At 42.4% G+C, this 22,929-nt stretch overlaps 1 protein-coding gene across 1 annotated transcript in view; it reads left to right on the top strand.

Annotated features, from left to right (window-relative positions):
• Positions 1 to 6,361: 6,361 nt before the first annotated feature.
• hs6st1b (heparan sulfate 6-O-sulfotransferase 1b) overlaps positions 6,362 to 22,929 on the top strand; it is a 92,349-nt gene continuing 75,781 nt past the window's right edge. The window contains exon 1 of the mRNA XM_024399884.2: positions 6,362 to 7,233. Within this exon, the coding sequence (XP_024255652.1) occupies positions 6,716 to 7,233 (518 nt within the window). The 5' untranslated portion in view covers positions 6,362 to 6,715. The remainder of the gene's footprint in view (positions 7,234 to 22,929) is intronic.

The following is a 22,929-nucleotide window of genomic DNA, read 5'->3' as shown; positions in this document are numbered from 1 at the left end:
TTAAAATGCTGATTAGCACTCACTTGTCAATCACGCTTTAATGCTACCAAACTCCAATGAGGCATTTCTCACCTAGCTTTTATGATGTGGCTTCAACCCTTCTGAATATTGCAGGAAATGCGAACTATTCCCTATTAGGTGACTGTTCATGAATCAGATGTGTAACACAATGAAGTATTTGCTCTTACCAATCCAGAAGATTGTCAACTGTAGCTGAAGTTTTGTTCAAACAGGAAAAGCAGGTGTGGTTCTTGAAGACAGCAGCATCTCTGTCTGTATGTTTCCCTCTCCAGCAGGTTACTGCTGCTACCAATCAGAGCATACAATAGATTCATTCAAACGTACCAATAGGAAAGCATACAGATTTCACATGACTACCGTAATTATTCTAATTAGGACACATCGACCCTGTTACACATACTGTAGCTAGTTGGCTTTTATAAAACGTTCCATTCTGTGTGAGCTGTGTACAAGTGGCCCCAAAATGCAAAAAGTCTGGTGGGAGGAGCTATATGAGGACAGGCTCATTGTTATGGCTGGAATAGAATACATGGAATGGAGTCAAATGTGGTTTCCAAATGTATGGTGTGTTTTATACTATTCCATCTATTCCATTCCAGCCATTACAATGAACCCATCCTCCTATAGCTCCTCCCACCAGCCTCTTCTGGTTTCTAAGTGTGTGTTAGCCCTACAAAGCTTGCGGTCATGTATACAGTTAATAACAGTAAGTATACAGTTCGGAGGTGCAAACAACTAATTCCCAATCAGGATGGTCTGTCGATTATGGATATGCCTTCGTAAGTGGAAAAGTGTCCCCATACAGGCACAGTCACAGGTTGGGAATTAAGTCACATGGTGGGTAGGTGTTATACTGTATGTTTCAGAGGTAGCCATGCACACACAAACACACACACCCACACACAAACACCCACACACACATTCAGACACACACACACACACACCCACACACAAACACACATTCAGACACACACACACACACACACACACACACACACACACACACACACACACACACACACACACACACACACACACATTCAGACACACAACCACATAGCCCAGGTTTTAGAACATGTGCATGTGAAATTCTAGAACCTGGGCTATGTGCATGTGAGGTTCTAGAACCTGGGCTGTGTGCATGTGATGTTCTAGAACCTGGGCTATGTGCATGTGATGTTCTAGAACCTGGGCTATGTGCATCTGATGTTCTAGAACCTGGGCTATGTGCATGTGAGGTTCTAGAACCTGGGCTGTGTGCATGTGATGTTCTAGAACCTGGGCTATGTGCATGTGATGTTCTAGAACCTGGGCTATGTGCATCTGATGTTCTAGAACCTGGGCTATGTGCTTGTGAGATTCTAGAACCTGGGCTATGTGCATGTGCATTTCTAGAACCTGAGCTATGTGCATGACAGGTTCTAGAACTTGGGCTATGTGCATATGATGTTCTAGAACCTGGGCTATGTGCATGTGAGGTTCTAGAACCTGTTCATGTGAGGTTCTAGAACCTGGGCTATGTGCATGTGAGGTTCTAAAACCTGGGCTATGTGCATGTGAGGTCGAAAACCTGGGCTATGTGCATGTGAGGTTCTAGAACCTGGGCTATGTGTGTGTGTTAAAAGCTGCAACAGTAGTACCTTAAATCCTTCCAAAACAACTGGACACCACATATTATGAGGTATTGCTCCATGCCCTTCCAGTGCAGTTTGGGAGCCTTTTTTATACCCCTTTCCTTGATTTATTGTACGTCTCTTCTCCCTCGAGGAAGCTGACTATAGACCTTTGGTCAACAAGAGAACTAATTAAATGCAATTACAGAGGGGTTGGAGAAGGCTAGGCTGAGTGCTTTGTCCTTGCACATTATAGGAACTTAAGCCACTAGCTAACATGCTCCACTGCCTTCAATCCCTACAGGCAAATAGCTAAGGTTATTGTCAAAACAGTCCACCAATGCACTAACTGAGGACAGTTCGCGGCTACGAGGTCATTTGCACCAATGGTCATTCATTAGCAATAAGCTCCTGTTTGTATGCAGTATTTCAACTGACTGACCTACTCATTATCAGTGAAGGATGTGTTTAGTAGTCAAATCTGGGCTTTTATTTATATACATTTACGGGGTACAATCAACGTGTTCATTTGAAAGAAAAAATATAATTCCATGGCTAGCTGTGTTTGATAGAGATTCAATTAAGCCAAACAAGTAAAATGTCTGTTTCCAGAAGTAGGCCTACTTTGCCCTAAAAACTGAAGGATCTGCCTGACTGTGAGGGGGGAGTCAACCTGTGTCTCTATCATACTGCTCGTGCTAATTTCTATCAGGCATTACTTAGGCCTGGGTTAGGTGAGTGCTCTGACTTGTTTATTATTTTTTGGCGCCAGTTTATTCTCCCTTTAAAAATGAAAGCCCTCTCACCTTGGGCAGAAAAAACATACTATTCTTGTCTGCCTTCTCACTGCTACACTCACTGTGACAGCCTACCTCACAGACCAACACAGACACAGGTTTATATGCTACTGGGTAAATAATGAAATACTGTTTTAAATTGATTCCGTTCTAATGAATACCATAGTGTAGTTTGCTGTTTGGAGGGTTTGGGGAATATAATGAAAGTTAAGACTAGACAGAGGCAACATGAGCTATATAAAATGTGATTTTATTATCTGTAAGCAATCAGCATCTAAATCAGTTCACGTAACGCACAGGAATTTATAGACACATGCCAGGCATTAGGCTACTAATCAATGATCATCAATGATCATCAACTCCAATTCTCACTCTTGTGCTAGTCTACTCTTATGCTTGCCCTTTAAAGAAACTTTAAATATCACAGTCTAAAAAGAAAAGTTTCCCAGCAGTCAGGAAATTCAATTTGCACATTGGAGATAGGGAAGTAATCCCAGGATATTAGTCAGTCCAGTTTCACACTGGGCCTGGTCTTTCAATTAACAGCTATTTCCTTTCTCCAGATTATAAAACCTCATGTAGTGTTCAAAATCGATATAACTCCTCTTGAAGATATGAAGATATGAAGATATGAACCTGTATGAATCTGCTCTTGTCAAATAACTTTTATATTTTAATGATGGTATTTTTTCAGTCAGGATGGTATTTGTTCATTCTGTTTGTTAATTCTCCTTGAATATGGTCTAATTCATGTATATTCTTACATGTATCCATGGATACAGTGCAATGCCACTTTCCGAATAGGCTACTTGAGGTGAACAATTCATTTTCGGCAGGCTATTATTAAAATGTTCAATTAAGCAGCCATAGATTGTAAGAAAAGTACCCAAATTATCTGAGAAGTCATAGATCAGGGCAAATGAGGTTTGATATTGACCTGTGACATTCAACTACTAACACACAAAATGATTTAAAAAAACTGTACTTGAGGCTCTCCCTGCACCAAAGAGTTGTAAGATACCATATTTTCATAAAGGTCAGGAGTTCAGATACATATGCATGTATGGCTCTGGAAGAGTTGTAATACTGCAGCACAGTGAGGTACATGGCTTCCTCTTACACATAATGCAATCCAGATATGCACCAATAGATTTGCATAGTTCAATTACACATGCGGCGAAACACAATCTGATAATAAATGATAAGTGTGAATGTGTGGGCCGCCGTTCTGGGAACAAATAGGCGCTGGGTTCAGGCACGACATATGAAGGCATCATTGTATAAACATCATTTATTTGCATTCTTCAACATGAGAAGAGCTATAATGCCACCTCTTAGTGCGTTTCAAGCCGCCAAATAACCATCACTGTGTGTGTTAAAAGGGATCAGGGTCAAGCTTCCCACTGGTGACAGTTAAACAAATGGGGTGAAAGCATGAATCGATGCCTCCACACAAGTGCTCTTACAGCGTCGGTACAGGAGAGAAAGTGCATGTTCCTAATGGAGCAGCAGCACTCCATCACAGAGATTATGTTGGAGATTTCAGCTGATTTCCCTGATGGATGAGTGTGTTGCATATTGTCATGGCACTGATGTGATCATGCTACATGCGGTCTGCCACCTGCCTCGTCTCTATGGTTCATGGTCTGCAGAAAGGCCTGCGTTTAGAATATGGTAAAACAAAAAACTGCCTAGATAGAAGAAAATGATCATGGTTTGATTAAGTGTCTGATGCATAGCCATTTCAAGTAGTGTACACACAAACCCAGCTGGGTAAGATAACAGGTATCATTATGCCATATATCTGGGCCAAAAGTATATATATTTATTTTCTATGATAGGCTACATTCCCGTTATTTAACTGACAAAGATCCGGTTCGGATCGAAACGTTGACAAGCAGTGAATTTGGGAGGAGAGTAAACAGTGTGAGGGCCTTCCTGTTCTTTACTGGTATTCTTTATTAGCCCAGCTACTACATTTTTAAGGATGTGCGTATGACCATTATTAACTTTTCTATAGGCTACATACCCATACCATAATCACAACTAGAGTACCTACATTTGAACAAATGTAGCGTCAACCAGGCTTTCACCTCTAGAACAAATGTAATCTATATCACAACAATAATATGAAGCACTTTGCATTTGAATTCTATATATATACGTACGAATACTACAGGCCTATTCTGGACAATCTACACACTATGTATAGATGTGTTACATTCTTGTTTCATAAGAACTGCATCATTCTGACGGCCAGGGCTATGTAAAATATTGTGTGAGCAATATGCTGTTTTAAATGTATTTGAGGTAAAAGCAGTTGCCCCCTACTAAGGCTGTGTTTACACAGGCAACCTAATTCTGCTCTTTTCCCATTTATTGGCAAAAGAGCTGATCTGATTGGTCAAAAGATGCAATTAGTGAAGAATTGGGCTGACTGTGTAAACAAAGCCGAATCCACTCCAGTAAAAAACCTTGGCTGCATTTAGACAGACAGCCCAATTCTGATATTTTTGTCAGTAATTGGTATTTTGACCAATCAGATCAGCTCTGAAAAATATCTGATGTGAAAAGATCTGATGTGATTGGCCAAAATACCAATTAGTAAAAATAATATCAGAATTGGTCTGCCTTGTAAACACAGCCTTACATACCAGACATTTCCAAAGTTTGATCTTCTGGTTAAGATGCTCCTACTGTAATGATAATCATTATTCTCATTTTGGTTCAATCATTATCTGAAGTCATTATATAAAAAATATTGTGATTATTGCTAACATGACATTTGATTATGTGTGATACTATAATTTCAGGGGGAAATGACTGCATTGTAGTAAGAATTAGACGTTGTTCAACATTTTCCACCAGAGGCACTATGCCTGTTGAAACTGAAGGGGCAATTTTGGGGATAAAGTATACAAGATATATCCATTCATGCAAAGCCAGGAAATTTGGCCATAAATGCCCCCACTAAATACTTTCCAGTGGGGGAAAAAGTACCAAAGTAGACACCTTAATAGAAAATGACTTAAGTAAAAATGAAAGTCACCCAGTAAAATACTAGTTGAGTAAAAGTCTAAAAGTATTTGGTTTTGAATATACCTATGTATCAAAAGTACATGTAATTGCTAAAATATACTTAAGTATCAAAAGTTCATGTAATTGCTCAAATATACTTAAGTATCAAAAGTAAAAGTATAAATAATAAATAAAAAATCCTTATGCTAAGCAAACTAGATGGCACAATTTTCTTGTTTTTATTTTATTTATGGATTGCCAGCAGCACTCTCCAACACTCAGATATCATTTATAAATGAAGAATATGTGTTTAGTGAGTTTGCCAATTAGAGGCAGTAGAGATGACCATGGATGTTCTCTTGATAAGTGTGTGAATTTTAAAATGTTTCTATCCTGCTAAGCATTCAACATGTAACAGGTACTTTTGGGTGTCAAAGAAATTGTATGGAGTATAAAGTACAGTACAGTATTTTCTTTAGGAATGTAGCGAAGTTAAAGTAAAAGTTGTCACAAATGTAAATAGTAAAGTACAGATAAACCCCAAAACGACTTACTGTAAATAGTACTTTAAAGTATTTTTACTTTAACACTTTACACCACTGCTGTTGTTCACTATAAATTGTTTCACTGATATTAGACCCACAAATGCTTGTTTTTTAAAATTATATTTACATATTTTGATTGTATCCTTGGGATAAATGAGTCTCGCATTAAAAAACACATTGTAGATACCATATGGCCTAAAATATGTTGTTAATTCATCTCAGAATTATTCATCTCATAAATGTTTTGTAGACAAATAATTCCACTGTGGGCGTTGTAATTCAAACCAATAACTAAATGTGTAGGCCTATCCGTAGCTTTTCTTTTCTCGCGTGTGTGTTAAATGTAGCCTACGTGAATATGTGCAAATGTGTGTTGAGAAGTGGGTGTCGCTGTGCATGCTGGTCCAAGAGGAACAGAAACACGGTGCAGAGAGGGAAGACACCTCGAACGCTGCTTACTTTGTTCAATGTGAGCCGAGAGTGCTGTGACTATTTGTGTAGGGTTCAACGTCGATTGTAATCTGCAGTTTTGGATTTTTGCCAACTCGGATTGAGTTTTGCTAGGTGAAAGCGGGAGCAATACAATGTATCCATGCCCGACCTCTCATTGCTTCGCGGTCCTCTGACGAGCTCAAACCCACTGTCTATGGAGGGACATACGAAAAGCGCAACGCTCAGGTACCAAGTACCCCCATTTCGGTTATCTGGGAGATGGTAACAAATGAACGGCACTGGAGGGAACATGGTTGAGAGGACCAGCAAATTTTTGTTGATCGTCGTCGGATCCGTCTTCTTCATGCTGATTCTATATCAGTACGTGGCTCCTGGGGTGATGAACTTCGGGTCTCCGCAGGGGTACCTCGCCGAGGACAACATGGATATTTTCCCCACTCCGGATCCCCATTATGTGAAAAAGTACTACTTCCCTGTCAGGGACTTGGAACGCACCGTTGATTTCGAGATCAAGGGTGAAGATGTGATCGTGTTTCTTCACATACAGAAAACTGGCGGAACCACTTTTGGCAGGCATCTGGTGCAAAATGTTAGACTAGAAGTCCCGTGTGATTGCAGACCAGGGCAGAAAAAGTGTACATGCTACCGTCCCAACAGAAAGGAGACCTGGCTGTTTTCGAGGTTCTCCACTGGCTGGAGTTGCGGGTTACATGCGGATTGGACCGAACTCACAAACTGCGTTCCTGGTGTGCTCAACAAGAGAGAAAATAAATCTAAAAAACTGAGGTATGTGCGGAATGTTTTGACATTTATATTTGTCTTAACTCTCCTCAGTTTTGCTTATCTTACGGGCATTGTAACATAGTAGGCTATGTCGCATTAGGAAAATAACCCTATTTAATGGTAACGTTATTCGTCCATGAGGCGCATATTAGAATAAAGAGCCACACATCCGTAGTCTATGCTGTTGCCCCCGGGTCCCCCTTTCAACCCAGCGTGCGGGGTAAACATTATCTGCCCCTAAAAGTGGAAAATTACTACGTTAACAACAGCTCTTGTAAACACTGATGCTATGGATTCATGTTCTGTATTTGCAATATCACACCTGGGGACATGTTCACATCGGGGTCCTCAGGAATAGCAAGTACACTTTGACCACCACCTATTTTGACATGACATGCTACTTGACCAGGCATCCACGTTATTTAGCCCACTATACAATAAAATGATTATCTACGTCATCAATTCACTTGATCTCAAACCATTGTTTTGCATAGAGTGCTGCACAATACCATGAATTCACACACATGATGACGTCTGGTCGGGGTCCTCCTCATGCTTCATAAATACCAGATTCCACCTCAGTGTTGAGAGGTGTTGTACAGGCCTGCATTGGAAACTTCGCAGGGCTTTGTTATTTGCGCTCTAGCAACATCCAATGCTATTTTGACAACCGAGATGACAGAGATCCTCTGTGGAAATCTTCCTATTAATTTGGGCAGTAGGGGGTTTCCCTAGCTGAGTCCAGGGCTCCATGGGATGGCACCATAATAAACCAGGAGCTTAACACTTGACAAGTTCTACCAAACAGCATCAGCACTGCATTACGTCCTGTCAGTGTGACATCATACTGATTACAGTCTTCTCCACTTCAAATCAGAATAAGACATTGCGTCACTCCATCTGTCACAATCCTACATTATATAAACCGGGGGACGTTTCAACAATCTCGTGTGCTCCCTAGCTGGGGATCACGCCATTGAGTAGTTTCACCTATCACTATGCTACTAGGTTAAGGTATATAGGCCTAGATGCGGTGTGCCACTCACCACTGGTCCAGGGCCATCTTTGTTTTACTCATACCCTTTTCAGTTTTAATAGTCAGTCCCAGTGCTGAGTTTTATTGGCCTGATGAACCGAGTTCCACATTGGGGCTGAACATTTTACAAACAAATCATCAATACCATCAAATCGTACAAAATTATGAAGGTTGGGCCACAATTTCAAGAGGGCAATTTACTCACTCAGTGGCCAGTTTATTAGGTACACACATCTAGTACCCTGGCCAGTCACCTCTTTGCCTTCAGAACAGCTTGAATTCTTTGGGGCATGGATTCTATGTCCATATGCTGTGGCATTCAAATGTCGCTTAGTTAGTATCAAGGAACCTAACGTGTGCCAGGGAAACAGTCCCCACACCATTACACAGTTGACACCAGACAGGGTGGGGCCATGGACTCAATGCTTATGCCAATTCCTGACTCTGACATCAGCATGATGCAATAGGATCCAGGATTTTGTCAGACCAGGTCATATTTTTCCTCTCCTCAATTGTGCAGTGTTGGTATTCGCCGGCCCACTTGAGCAGCAGCTTCTTGTTTTTAGCTGATAGGAGTGTAACCCGGTGTGGTCGTCTGCTGCAATAGCCCATCCGTGCCAAGGACCGACAAGTTGTGCGTTCCGAAATGCTATTATTTGTCTGTTTGTGGCCTGCCTGTTAGCTTGCATCATTCTTGCTATTCTCCTTTGACCTCTCTCATCAAAAAGCTGTTTTTGCCTACAGGACTGCTGCTGACTGGGTGTTTATTTTTGTTTGTTGCACCAGTCTCTGTAAACCCTAGATGCTGTCGCGTGTGAAAAGCCCAGGAGGCCGGCCGTTTCTGAGATACTGAAACCGGCGCGCCTGGCACTGACGATGATACCACGCTCAAAGTTGATTAGGACACTTGTTTTGCCCATCCTGACGTTCAATCCAGCAGTAACTTGCTGCATGTCTGCCTGCTTTATATAGCAAGCCATTTTTGTGAATGGAATGAAGTAACTAATACATTGGCTACTGTATGTGTATGTACAGTACCAGTCAAAAATGTGTACACGCCTACTCATTCAAGGGTTTTTCTTTATTTTTACTATTTTCTATGTTGTAGAATAATAGTGAAGACAACTATGAATTAACACATATGGAATCCTGTAGAAACAAAAGTGTTAAACAAATCTAAATATATCTGAGATTCTTCAAATAGCCACCCTTTGCCTTGACAACTTTGCACACTATTGGAATTCTCTCAACCAGCTAAATGAGGTAGTGACCTGGGATGCATTTCAATTAACAGGTGTGCCTTTGTAACAGTATAACTTTAAACCGTCCCCTCACGCGAACCAGGGACCCTCTGCACACATCAACAACAGTCACCCACGAAGCATCGTTACCCATCGCTCCACAAAAGCTGCGGCCCTTGCAGAGCAAGGGGAACCACTACTTCAAGGTCTCAGAGCGAGTGACATCACCGATTGAAACGCTATTTAGCACGCACCACCGCTAACTAGCTAGCTATTTCACATCCGTTACACCTTGTTAAAAGATCATTTGTGGAATTTCTTAATGCGCTTATCAGTTGTGTTGTTACAAGGTAAGGGTGGTATACAGAAGATGGCCCTATTTGGTAAAATACCAAGTCCATATTATAGCAAGAACAACTCAAATAAGCAAAGAGAAATGACAGCGAATTACATAAAGACATGAAGGTCCATACTGAACATTTCAAGAACTTTGAACGTTTCTTCAAGTGCAGTCGCAGAAACCATCAAGCGCTATGATGAAACTGGTTATCAGGAGGACTGCCACAAGAAGACCCAGAGTTGCCTCTGGTGCAGAGGATACATTCATTAGAGTCCAAATAAATGCTTCAGAGTTCAAGTTATAGACCCATCTCAACATCAACTGTTCAGAGGAGACTGTGTGAATCAGGCCTTTTATGGTTGAATTGCTGAAAAGAAACCACTACTAAAGGACACCAATAAGAAGAAGATACTTGCTTAGGCCAAGAAACACGGGCAATGGACATTTGACCGGTGTGTCTTTGTAAGACGATGATCTCCGCATGTGTGGTTCCCACCATAAAGCATGGAGGAGGTGTGACGTTGTGGGGGTGCTTTGCTGGTGACACTGTGATTTATTTAGAATTCGAGGCACACTTAACCAGCATGGCTACTATAGCATTCTGCAGCGATACTCCATCCTATCTGGTTTGCGCTTAGTCCCACTATTGTTTCTTTCACCTCCAGGCTGTGTAAGGGCTATTTTACCAAGGAGCAGAGTGGTGGAGTGCTGCATCAGATTACCTGGCCTCCACAATCACCTGACCTCAACCCATTTTAAGATGGTTTGGGAAGGAAAGGCAACCAACAAGTGCTCAGCATATCTGGGAACTCCCTCAAGACTGATGGAAAAGCATTCCAGGTGAAGCTGGTTGAGAGTGCCAAAAGTGTGCAAAGATGTCAAGGCAAATGGTGACTACTTTGAAGAATCTCAAATGTAAAGTAGATTTTGATTTGTTTATCACTTCTTTGGTTACAACATGATTCCATATGTGTTATTTCATAGTTTTGATGTATTAACTATTATTCTATAATATAGGAAAATAAAAAGCCTTGAACTGCTAGAGCTTCCCCGGTCAACTGTAATTGCTGTTATTGTGAAGTGGAAACGTCTAGGAGCAGCAACGGCTCAGCCGCGAAGAGGTAGGTCACACAAGCTTTAAAAAAAAGAAGAAAGTATAATATAAAAAAATCACTACTGAGTTCCAAACTGCCTGGAAGCCAAATAAACTGTTTGCTGGGAGCTTCATGAACTGGGTTTCCATGGCAGAGCAGCCGCACACAAGCCTAAGATCAACATGTGCTATGTCGGCTGGAGTGGCGTAAAGCTGGCCACCATTGGACTCTGGCGCAGTGGAAACGCGTTCTCTGGAGTGATGAATCACGCTTCGCCATCTGGCAGTCCGATGGACGAATCTGGGTTTGGCGGATGCGAAGAGAACGCTACATGCCCCAATGCGTAGTGTCAGCTATAAAGTTTGGTGGAGGAGGTATAATGATCTGGGGCTGTTTTTCATGGTTCGGGCTAGGCCCCTTAGTTTCAGTGAAGTCATGCTACAGCATAGAATGACATTTTTAGAAGATTCTGTGCTTGCAAGTTTGGAGAAGACCCTTTCCTGTTTCAGCATGATAATGCGATCTTGACAAGTCGAGGTCCAAACAGAAATGCTTTGTCAAGATCGCTGTGGAAAAAAACATGACTGGCCTGCACAGAGCCCCGACCTCAACTCCATCGAGCAACTTTGGCATGAATTCAGGCATAATTGCCATACATCTGTGCCCACATCTCACATATGCTCTTGTGGCTGAATGAAAGCAAGTCCCCGCAGCAATGTTCCACCATCTAGTGGAAAGCCTTCCCAGAAGAGTGGATGCTGTTATGGCAGCAGAGGGGGGACCAACTCCATATTAATGCCCATGATTTTGGAATGAGCTGTTCAACAAGCAGGTGTCCACATACCTTTGTGTGTATATGTATGCAATTTAGCCAGCACTTTTATCCCATGTGATGCATGCATGCATACATTTTGTGAGTACAATTCATGGTTCTATACATTTTTTATTTTACCTTTAACTAGGCAAGTCAGTTAAGAACAAATTCTTATTTTCAATGACGGCCTAGGAACAATGGGTAAACTGCCTGTTCAGGGGCAGAACGACATATTTGTACCTTGTCAGCTCAGGGGGTTTGAACTTGCAACCTTCCAGTTACTCGTCCAACACTCTAACCACTAGGCTACCCTGCCTATGCATGCACAATAGGGTCATCTTTCAAAATGCATGCCTCATGAATGTTGCATATCTGGAAAAATCCTTCTGTCAATCAAATGGGCACCGCCAGTGTTTCCATGGCCAGTGTTAGTAGTTCTGATTTCAAGGTCTCCTGACATTTTGTTAAATTTGCATGGCTGGTAAATAATAATGCTGTTGTTCATTGACAAAGTTGTATTTTGTCATGGCAAACATGGCCAGCATCTGGGGTTGAATATATGGTTTACTGTTTTTTTAATTGTATTTTTAACATTCAGACATTAATATGGTTAGAAATGAGTTGTGTGTTTACACACATTTTGGAGCTCTATTTCCTGAGGGTGTTTTCATCTGCACCGTTGACCACTAATTGTCAGTGATTTGCCTCGTTCCCTTATTTGAGCACTGGCTGTTGTCCTTCTATTCTCCGATGTGCCTGTATCAGGGAATCATTTTGATAACGACTAGATCCCTCTTTTTTTCCAACCACCCTGAAAACAGCCCTGGATGGTGAGTGGACCAAAAGACATGGAAAGGTCCCAATGGCCTACCATCACGGATGGTCCACCACATGCTATACTGATGGAAATGGGCATTTGGTGGATGGTTATGTCCAATCACTGTGAGAGAAGGGGTTAGAAAAATGAGATCAACTGGCCTAATGCTGTACATCGCTGGCTAAGTGCATCAATTATGTCCTGAAGCGCAGGTGTAATCTGGCTCTGCTGCCAGCAAGCCTCCTTAGTTTTTGCAGTGCATCACAACCTCCAGCTCTGACGGACAGATCCATGTCAACAAGTAGCCTTCCCCTCTCTGTTTTTAACAACATGGATTGAATACACCACATTTGAAAAATCTGATTACGGCCTTTCCAGCTGCTCATATTTTTTAATTGTAGCCTACACATGACGTCTATGTGATAATGAACGTGCTACATTCACAATAAATTGCAGTCTGACATAATCACGTGTGGTAATGTGAAGTAAGCATCAGAATGCCAGGGGAAGATAGTTGTGTTTGCAAATACATTCCAATGGAGCACCTCTGGATTTTTTAATGTAATCAATATCTGATGAGAGCGACAGGCATCCGTCATTTAAATGACGTATATTTAAAAGTCAAGATGAGTTCTCATCATGTCGTACTGGGCATTCCAAACCTGTCTATCCTTTTGAGCACTAGTAACCCTGATTACCCTTTTTGCAGTTTTGAAAGTGGCTCCCGGAGTTGGAACTCAATATTAGGTAGGTGTCTGCACCCAGTGTCTGTTATTTCCTGATAGTGTCTGGTTGAAAATACAATCTACAAAGGACTTTCTAATAGGCAGGGTGGAGTTTTCTTTTGCCTGGTGACATCACTAGGCTTTATAGACCAGTAACAGCTAGTTTTCAGGTTACATATCCCTCCCGTTAGGCTCCTCCAATTAGATCCCGCACTCAGACCACTCCCAGACAGTCCTAGCAAAATTCTTGCTTGTCCATTTGAATGGCTTTGGTCATTTTAATGGAAAACTATTTCAATAAGGTACTTCATTGTTGCCTAGAAATGATTTGATATTGAGGGGAAAACAGTTGCATTGGACCTTCAAGGATTTGAAGGTTGGAAATGCAAGAAAAGAAAGCAAGTTTGAGTGTTCTCACAGCAAAACCTCTGGGGATCTTTCAGCGTACTCCAATGAAATATCAAAAGTACTTCCCTCAAAAGTAATGGTGTCTTGTTTTTGTCCGAAGTCAAGCTTCATCACTATCGTGGCGATAATAGCTGCAGTGAATGAGGTGTTACGAGCCAACAAACTAACCGATGCACAGACCATCACCCTGTGTGTGTCACATGAGTATGTTTGTAACACCCATGTCTGCCTCTTCCATATTATGCTTTCCTAAAATCCTTGCTGCCTCAAGCAGAAATAGGCCCAGTTCTAATCAGCTTGCATGATTGTAGAGTCGCTGAAGAATGAAGGCAGATCTTTTTTTCAAGGTGTGTCATGTCAACAACACTTCTGCTTGCGTCAGTTTGTGGGCATGTGACCTTGGGCAGACAGTTACTCTCACATTCAGTAATGTGTTTTGTCTGGAACAGCTGTGTCTATTTGTGAGGGACTGTCAGGAGCAGTAGCGATTTTAGCATGTAAATCTTGGTGGGGCAAACAAACAAAAAAATGTGGGATGCATGCCAGCAAAGCCACAACACTAAACAATACATTATTTGCATGATAACGGTGACAAGCGGGGCCCACAAACTGTTAGGGCCTACATAAAGCTGTCCCAACCTCAGAGTCCCAACAGCAGTCCCAACACCTTACCACCACTACACCTGGCTATCAGCGGAGCCTTGCCTGGCAGTGAAACAGTTCATTCAGCCTCATTTACTGCCTTAAAAAATAATAAAAAATAGCTGATATGGCTGACTTGCTTAAACAAATGTGGTTTCCACTGACAATCGAGACGTACAAACTATGGCGTAAGTGAATGACAAGTGGATAAGAGGCAATCTGTCATTTTGATTTAAGACATTAATGAGTGACAACAGACGTAGTCAAATATTTGTTCAGCACTTTTGAAATGTACAGCGACAGAATTCAGAACATGGGCCATTCTTATAGTGTACTCCTTGTACAAGTCAGAACCATAGGATAAATAAAGGGGGCATATAAACAGGCAATGAAAGCTCTTACAATATTCAATGGTTACATTTATCTTAAACAGGTTATAGGCTACATGTGCACCACCAAGTTAGAACAGTAGGCAAAATTTAAGAGGTGAAAATAGACAGTTATTAGGTTGAGGCACATTGAACACTGTTTGGGTCTTTGCGTGTCAAAGATACACGTCATAACACAATTTAATGCGTTAAATAAGCTTTTAATTTGACACGTCAAATAGCACAATTCTATTACGGAATGGTTGTGTGTGTGTGCTGAATTTGCACGTGCAAGCCAAGCGCCACCACTACTATCGGTAGCGCTGTCAAAGCTGTACAACAAAAGTTGGCAAACAAGCACACGGGCCACGAACGATGTTTACAATACCGCCTCTGAAAATAGACAATTATTAGGGTGACGCACATGGGTTACTAACAGCTTACTACTCAACATACTTAGTATTACTTTATTAGCTACAGTATACATATCTTGCATGTAATATTGCATATTACATTTATGCAACAGCGTACAAGATATTATTTTGTGGGCACATTTTGTCATCAAAGTCTGGCATTCTCGAGAGCGAGAGAACTTCATTGAATAGCAGGCTAACGTTAGTGGTTGCTTTGCACTGCTTGCAGTTAGCCACTGATTCCTTCCAAACAACTTATTGTTGAGTTTGCGATTTCCAACTTGTGTAATCTTTGTCCAATGGCTGATGAGCACCGATACGTTTTATCAATAATTTATCTTCATATAACAAGGATTAAAAAGGATTTGCCAGTAGATTTGTCGACTTGATTCATGATGACTGCTAGCTTAGACTTTGACACAGTCCATTCAAAGCTACTGTACATATAAAATGACGTTAAATCACGTTATCTGTGGCTAATGACCTTGAGCATTCTTCAAGGGCACTTGTAATATAACTCTATGGCGGGACCCAAATGGATGTCTACCCTTACTAAGGACTTCAAATTGCCGATGACGTACTGTCCCTATGAGTGACGGAACACTGAGCCAATCACGGCGCTATGCTCCTATTTTTTGCTGGCTCCCACACCACTACAGTAGGCACTGAGCTAGGCTAAAACGGCTGCATTTTTGAGCTATCTTACTCAAGAAAACAACAAGAGACCGTGTGTATGCAACTTTATTAACGGAATGATATTTTTTTTTACATTGTTTGCAAACTGATATGTCACACATTGATTCAACCCCCCCCAATATTTATTTATTTTTTGCTAAGAATGTGGGGGTCAAAACATTTGGGGCTCTGACCCACCTGCCCTGAATGACAGGTCGCCACTGGTCACATATGCCTTTCAATTCTACAGTATTTTGCGGATATGTGATGTACAGTATGTCTGTCTTTCCAAATGGATTCAAACGATTGTACAATACCCCCCCCCCACCTGCCCGCAGCACGAAAGATAAGTTCCTGGAAAACATTCCAGACCTAGGACCAAGTTATGGGAATTTGTCCTCCGTCTGTCAAAAACAGAAAACATACATTTTTGAATATTGGTACAATTACTTTGTAGCCTCCAGTTTTAAGTGTCAGTCTAGTCTCTTGTCATTTACAGACATCAACACCCCCCTAGGAATTGCAAGTCAATACCTCCAGTATTTCAGTTTGAGGAGTTGACCTACACTACCTGCACACTGAAGAGGACCAGTTCGCTGAAACATTTTTGCTTATCTTGACTGCACTGTGCATTTCTAAATTGGGCCCAATTATAATGAAATGGAAAAAAATGTAACAACGTTAACAGGACACGTCGTCTTCTAGTCCAGCAGCCCAGACTGCCAGTCAACCTTGGTGTTGAGTGTTACTTATCGAGATCTGCCTCAATAGCAGCTCGCCCTCCGCACAGTGACGCCATTGTTCTGCATTTGGCGCTGTAGCTTTGCTTGGAACTTAATGTGGTCTATTTAATCTATTAAAGGACACTGTATATCCCCCCCCCCCTCCCAGATCGTATTATTAGTCAGTGGTTTTGGAGAATGTACCACAATTCAGAAAATATATATTAGTTGGGGACCTAGAATAGACTCTGATTGCTGGTGAGAATTTGGGTCCCATCCTCACAAGGGAATCTAATTGACTGATCATCTTGTTTTAATTGATGCAAATTTAGACACCCTAAACATTCTTTAAATAGAAATATTCTACCGTTCTCTTAATAGAACAGTTATTCAATAGCCTTTTATTCAAAATGAAGGACAGTGTGGTGAACTACTAACTCGTCAATACTACGCTTGGTGTATTAAAATATAGGCTACGTTGAGAAATGGGCTTGGGCTGATTTAAAAAAATAAATATATATAATTATTTATTTAAAAAATTAAATCCAAAAGGGGTCAGGAGAGCACCGGGCTTAGCAGATGTAAACTCAGCAAAAAAATAAACGTCCTCTCACTGTCAACTGTGTTTATTTTCAGCAAACTTAACATGTGTAAATATTTCTATGATCATGACAAGATTCAACAACTGAGACATACACTGAACAGGTTCCACAGACATGTGACTAACAGACATGGAATAATGTGTCCCTGAACAAAGGGGGTGTCAAAAGTAACAGAAATCACTCACAGAACGAGCAGTTTTGCTGGTGGCATTGTCACGTCAGCATGAGCCTGCAGGAAGGGTACCACATGAGGGAGGATGATGTCTTCCTTGTAATGCACAGCGTTGAGATTGCCTGCAATGAAAACAAGCTCAGTCCGAAGATGCTGTGACCCACCGCCCCAGACCATGACGGACCCTCCATCTCCAAATCGATCCCGCTCCAGAGTACAGGCCTCGGTGTAACGCTCATTCCTTCAACGATAAACGTGAATCTGACCATCACCCCTGGTGAGACAAAACCGCAACTCGTCAGTGACGAGCCCTCAGTCCAGCCTCTCTCAGCCTATTGCGGACAGTCTGAGCACTGATGAAGGGATTGTGCGTTCCTGGTGTAACTCAGGCAGTTGTTGTTGCCGTCCTGTACCTGTCCCGCAGTTGTGCTGTTTGGATGTACCGATCCTGTGCAGGTGTTGTTACACGTGGTCTGCCACTGCGAGGACGATCAGCTGTCCGCCCTGTCTCCCTGTAGTGTGGTCTTAAGCGTCTCAGAGTACGGACATTGCAATTAATTGCCCTGGGCATCTTTCTTTTTGTGTTTTTCGGAGTCAGTAGAAAGGCCTCTATAGTGTCCTAAGTTTTCAGAACTGTGACATTAATTGCCTACAGTCTGCTGTTAGGGTCTTAACGACCGTTCCACAGGTGCCTGTTCCTTAATTGTTTATGGTTCATTGAACAAGCATGGGAAATGAAGATCTATGAAGTTATTTGGATTTTTACGAATTCTCTTTGAAAGACAGGGTCCTGAAAAAGGGATGTTTATTTTTTTGCTGAGTTTATGACCTGTCAATGGGTAGTGGTGCTAGCAACACTACCCCGGTAATCCTGTTGAAAGGTGTTCCTTAGCTCTAATAATGGCACCAGTGATTTAGTGCATGGCTGTGGGACAGGGCCCGGCCTACGTGTGGTGGGGTATGGGGGCCACAGCTAAGTTGCTAACTATCTGTGGAGACAAATGAAAAGCCAAACCCTCTCTGGCTGGCTTTCCCTTTTGGGGGTGGGGGTGGGGGGAGGTGCGTGAGCGAGAGGCTGGTGTAGCCTCACAATTTTTAAGATATTTTATGAGTCATTTGTTTACCCTGGGAACCTGACCCTGAGCCCTGTAGTTCATGTAGACAACCATTTCCCCTCTCTGGCTCTTTTCTTTGCCCACACTGTTCTGCTATTCAGGAAGTTAAGTGCTTTTCTAGATGATGGGTATAATAGCTGCTGTTTATTCCAAAGATGGACACTGGTGCTCAGTCTATGGGCTTCTGACTCTTGTAGAATATACACTGTAGGATAGATGGGGCATTTAGCTGACTTGAATCCAATTCCCCAGGCCCTTTGTCAGGCTATCTGCATTAGCCTCCATCCACAAGGGTGGCTACTCCAGCCACACATTCCAACTAATTGAGAGTCTTATTCCATTTCACTTCCATCCTATCCTTTTCGGGAACAGTGTGTGAACTGTTCAGTCAAGTACTGCCTGCCCACTATAACGCCATTAGCTTTGAGAAGAAACTGCTTAAAGTTGCTAAAAAGGGAAGAAGTGAGGAGAGGGAGGTTGGCTTAATTGAAGTAAATTATTGAAGAGGCCCATTTCACCACTGTCAGTTAGCAGAAGGGAGTCAGGCTCAAGCTATTTGATCTCTGACTCCTCTGGATTGAATGTAGCTGTTCCTTGTTCTGCTCTGTCTTTGAGCAGAGTGGAGAGAGGAGTCTATGCCATGGCATCATGACGATCTATTTCAAGCCTTTATTTGATTTTGTGTCATCATGTATTGGAGAGTGCGGGCCTCCTTGCTGAGCATCTGCCAAATCGTATTTTTAGTGAGCTAGTCGGGCAGCAGGTAGCCTAGAAGTTAGAGCGTCGGGCCATTTTACCGAAAGGTTGTTAGTTCCAATATCTGAACCGAGAAGGTAAACTCTGATAGGCACTAGAGCATGGCACTTAACTCTAATTGCTCTAGGGGCGCAGTTGATGATGGCAAACCCTGGCTGTGACCCCACTCTACTAGCGTGTCTCGGGAGTTGGAATATGCTAAAAAAATGCATTTCCAATTGATTCGTACTTGTACATGTGTGAAATAGGACAAATATTAAGCACCCACCAAATTATTATTAGTCAGGTGCGAGCTAATACCGTCATTGGTGCAGATGAAGGTTTGGCTTCAGAATGGAAGTGCAGATGGAAATGGAATCTATAATGGGTTTCATATCGGATAGGGCACAAATTGCCCTATCTTTGTGCAGTCAATATGTCTGCTAAACCTTTTAGCATTACATCTCCTCTCACGATAACCTGCTAGCCAGGTGACCGGCTCTTGTGTTGAGAAGATCACTTGCTCACCTGAGATGGGCTGCTTCCCTAGTTGAGTTACTTTCCTGACTTCTAGGCAAGCCCAAGGCACCAAGGCAAAGCCATGGCTTTCTGAGCCAGCATGGTCCTCGTGTTAATCCTATCAGATCAGTGGGATTAAAGGCTGTTGGCACCAAAGATGGTTCTGCGGCTATGCAAATCCTTCAACTGTGTTTGCCTGGGAAAGGATTAAACAGTGTACATTGTTCTGTTACTATGTACATGTAGGCCTATGCTATATACAAGACAAGTTAGTATTTTCTTATTTTTGTCAGTAGATAAAGAGGATTTATATAGATTATATAGTTTTTGGGAGTATTGCAGCATAAACCCTGCACTAATACTATCTTGGTTGCATGAGAACACACTGGGCTTAGATACACCTGTTTGACTTTATCCTTTAAACAAATCTTTTGATACTTGTGGTGATCTGATTTAGAAACATTTGACTTGTTAGCTTAAGTAGGGCTGGCACAATCAATTACTGTGTTACCAACAGTTCTGGATGAAGACATTCATACAGCTTACTGAGAACAGGACGGACGGGCATCTGTTGGTTTTGAGTCTGTTTCTGCCGTAACATGAACTCAATGTGATAAAACATTGTTGCTCCTTGCTGAAAGCTCACAGACGCTGTCACTATGAAGTCAAGGGCAATACATGTGCCATACACTAGAGTAATTACAGTTAACCCACATAAAAATGTAACCTTCTATGTAGAAAGACCATGCCGTTGTGTGAATGACCCAACCATAGAAATGTATATGTTTTTCTGTGGTCCCAGTTGTCATTCTTCAGCCTAGCTGTTAGACTTAGAGAGTAAGAGTAAGGTGTTAATTAAGTGCACTTTACAATGACACTGTAACTACAATGTTGTTACCCTGTAAAAACGCTACTGTAATGTACCGTTACCAGAAAATGCAGCTAGATATTTACCTCGGCGGCTAAACCCTGTGAAAAGGGAGAAACTGCTGCCCGACGACACGTTGTTAAATGGAAACATTTTGATGAATCCCCGCCTTATCTGTTCGCTGACTAGACTGAAGAGAAGGCCGTTGCACAAGCAGCTCTCCCCTTCTATTTAGATGTATCAGTTGCAGATATACCTAATTCAAGTGGAGCAATTTGAAGAACACAAGGCTTTAAGAGCTCTTTGATGGCCAAGGTTATCATTTTCTGTCGGCCATTGACTGATTCAGCACAATTGAATCTCCTTGATGTTGAGGGGAAAATGGCATCCAAAAGAAGCAGTCATTTTTGCCTCCTGATAGGCTCGACTCATCTATGATTGACTGCTCATGGAAAATGTTGCTTCATCATGACGTCGCCACTTTCAACACAACCATTTGTCACATGCCTCGTAAACAACCGGTGTAGACTAACAGGGAAATGCTTACGGGCCCTTCCCAACAATGCCGAGACAAAAGAGAAAATCATAGAAAAAGGATAACACAAGGAATAAATACACAATGATCAACGATAACTTGGCTATATACACATGGAACCAGTATGGAGTCGATGTGCAGGGGAATAAGGTAATTGAGGTAGATATGTACATATCAATACATATCAATATCGATTGCGCTACCAGGGCTGGCGAAACCCAGGCCTCTTCAGAAATTACGTGCCAACCCATCTGCAGGCCCAGACTGCGTCCTCAGAGCATGCACAGACCAGCTGGCTGGTGTGTATATGGACATATTCAATCAATCCTTATCCCAGTCTGCTGTCCCCACATGCTTCAAGAGGGCGACCATTGTTCCTGTTCCCAAGAAAGCTAAGCTAACTGAGCTAAATGACTCCCGCCCGTAGCACTCACTTCCGTCATCATGAAGTTCTTTGAGAGACAAATCAAGGACCATAACAGCTCCACCCTACCTGACACCCTAGACCTACTCCAATTTTCTTACCGCCCCAATAGGTCCACAGACGACACAATCACACTGCCCTAACCCATTTGGACAAAAGGAATACCTATGTGAGAATGCTGTTCATCGACTACAGCTCAGCATTTAACTCCATAGTACCCTCCAAACTCGTCATCAAGCTCGAGACCCTGGGTCTCGACCCCGCCCTATGCAACTGGGTCCTGGACTTCCTGACGGGCCGCCCCCAGGTGGTGAGGGTAGGTAACAACATCTCCACCCCGCTGATCCTCAACACTGGGGCCCCACAAGGGAACGTTCTCACCCCTCTCCTGTACTCCCTGTTCACCCACGACTGCGGGCCATGCACGCCTCCAACTCAATCATCAAGTTTACAGACGAAACTACAGTGGTAGGCTTGATTACCAACAACGACGAGACGGCCTACAGGGAGGAGGTGAGGGCCCTCGGAGTGTGGTGTCAGGAAAATAACCTCACACTCAACGTCAACAAAACAAAGGAGATGATCGTGGACTTCAGGAGAGGGAGCACCCCCCTATCCACATCGATGGGACAGTAGTGGAGAGGGTAGAAAGTTAAGTTCCTTGGCGTACACATCACAGACGAACTGAAATGGTCCAACAGCAGCGCCTCTTCAACCTCAGGAGGCTGAAGAAATTTGGCTTTTCACCAAAAGCACTGACAAAACTTTTACAGATGCACAATCGAGAGCATCCTGTTGGGCTGTATCACCGCCTGGTACGGCAACTGCTCCACCCATAACCGTAAGGCTCTCCAGAGGGTAGTGAGGTCTGCACAACGCATCACCGGGGGCAAACTACCTGCCCTCCAGGACAACTACACCACCCAATGTCACAGAAAGGCCAAAAAGATCAAGGACAACAACCACGCCTGTTCACCCCGCTATCATCCAGAAGGTGAGGTCAGTACAGGTGCATCGAAGCAGGGACCGAGAGACTGAAAAACGGCTTCTATCTCAAGGCCATCAGACTGTTAAACAGCCATCACTAACATTGAGTGGCTGCTGCCAACATACTGACTCAACTCCAGCCACTTTAATAATGGAAAAATTGATGTAATAAATGTATCTCTAGCCACTTTAAACAATGCCACTTCTATATGTTTACATAACCTACATTACTCATCTCATATGTATATACTGTACTCTATACCATCTACTGCATCTTGCCATCTTGATGTAATGTATCACTAGCCACTTTAAACAATGCCACTTTGTTTACATACCCTACATTACTCATCTCATATGTATGTACTGTACTCGATACCATCCACTGCATCTTGCCTATGTCATTCTATACCATCACTCATTCATATATTTTTTGTTGATGTACATTAT

The sequence above is a fragment of the Oncorhynchus tshawytscha genome, linkage group LG16, assembly GCF_018296145.1.
Source record: "Oncorhynchus tshawytscha isolate Ot180627B linkage group LG16, Otsh_v2.0, whole genome shotgun sequence".
Lineage (NCBI taxonomy): Eukaryota > Metazoa > Chordata > Actinopteri > Salmoniformes > Salmonidae > Oncorhynchus > Oncorhynchus tshawytscha.
The sequence above is the reverse complement of the archived record's forward strand: the minus strand, read 5'-3'. Positions and strand labels throughout refer to the sequence as shown.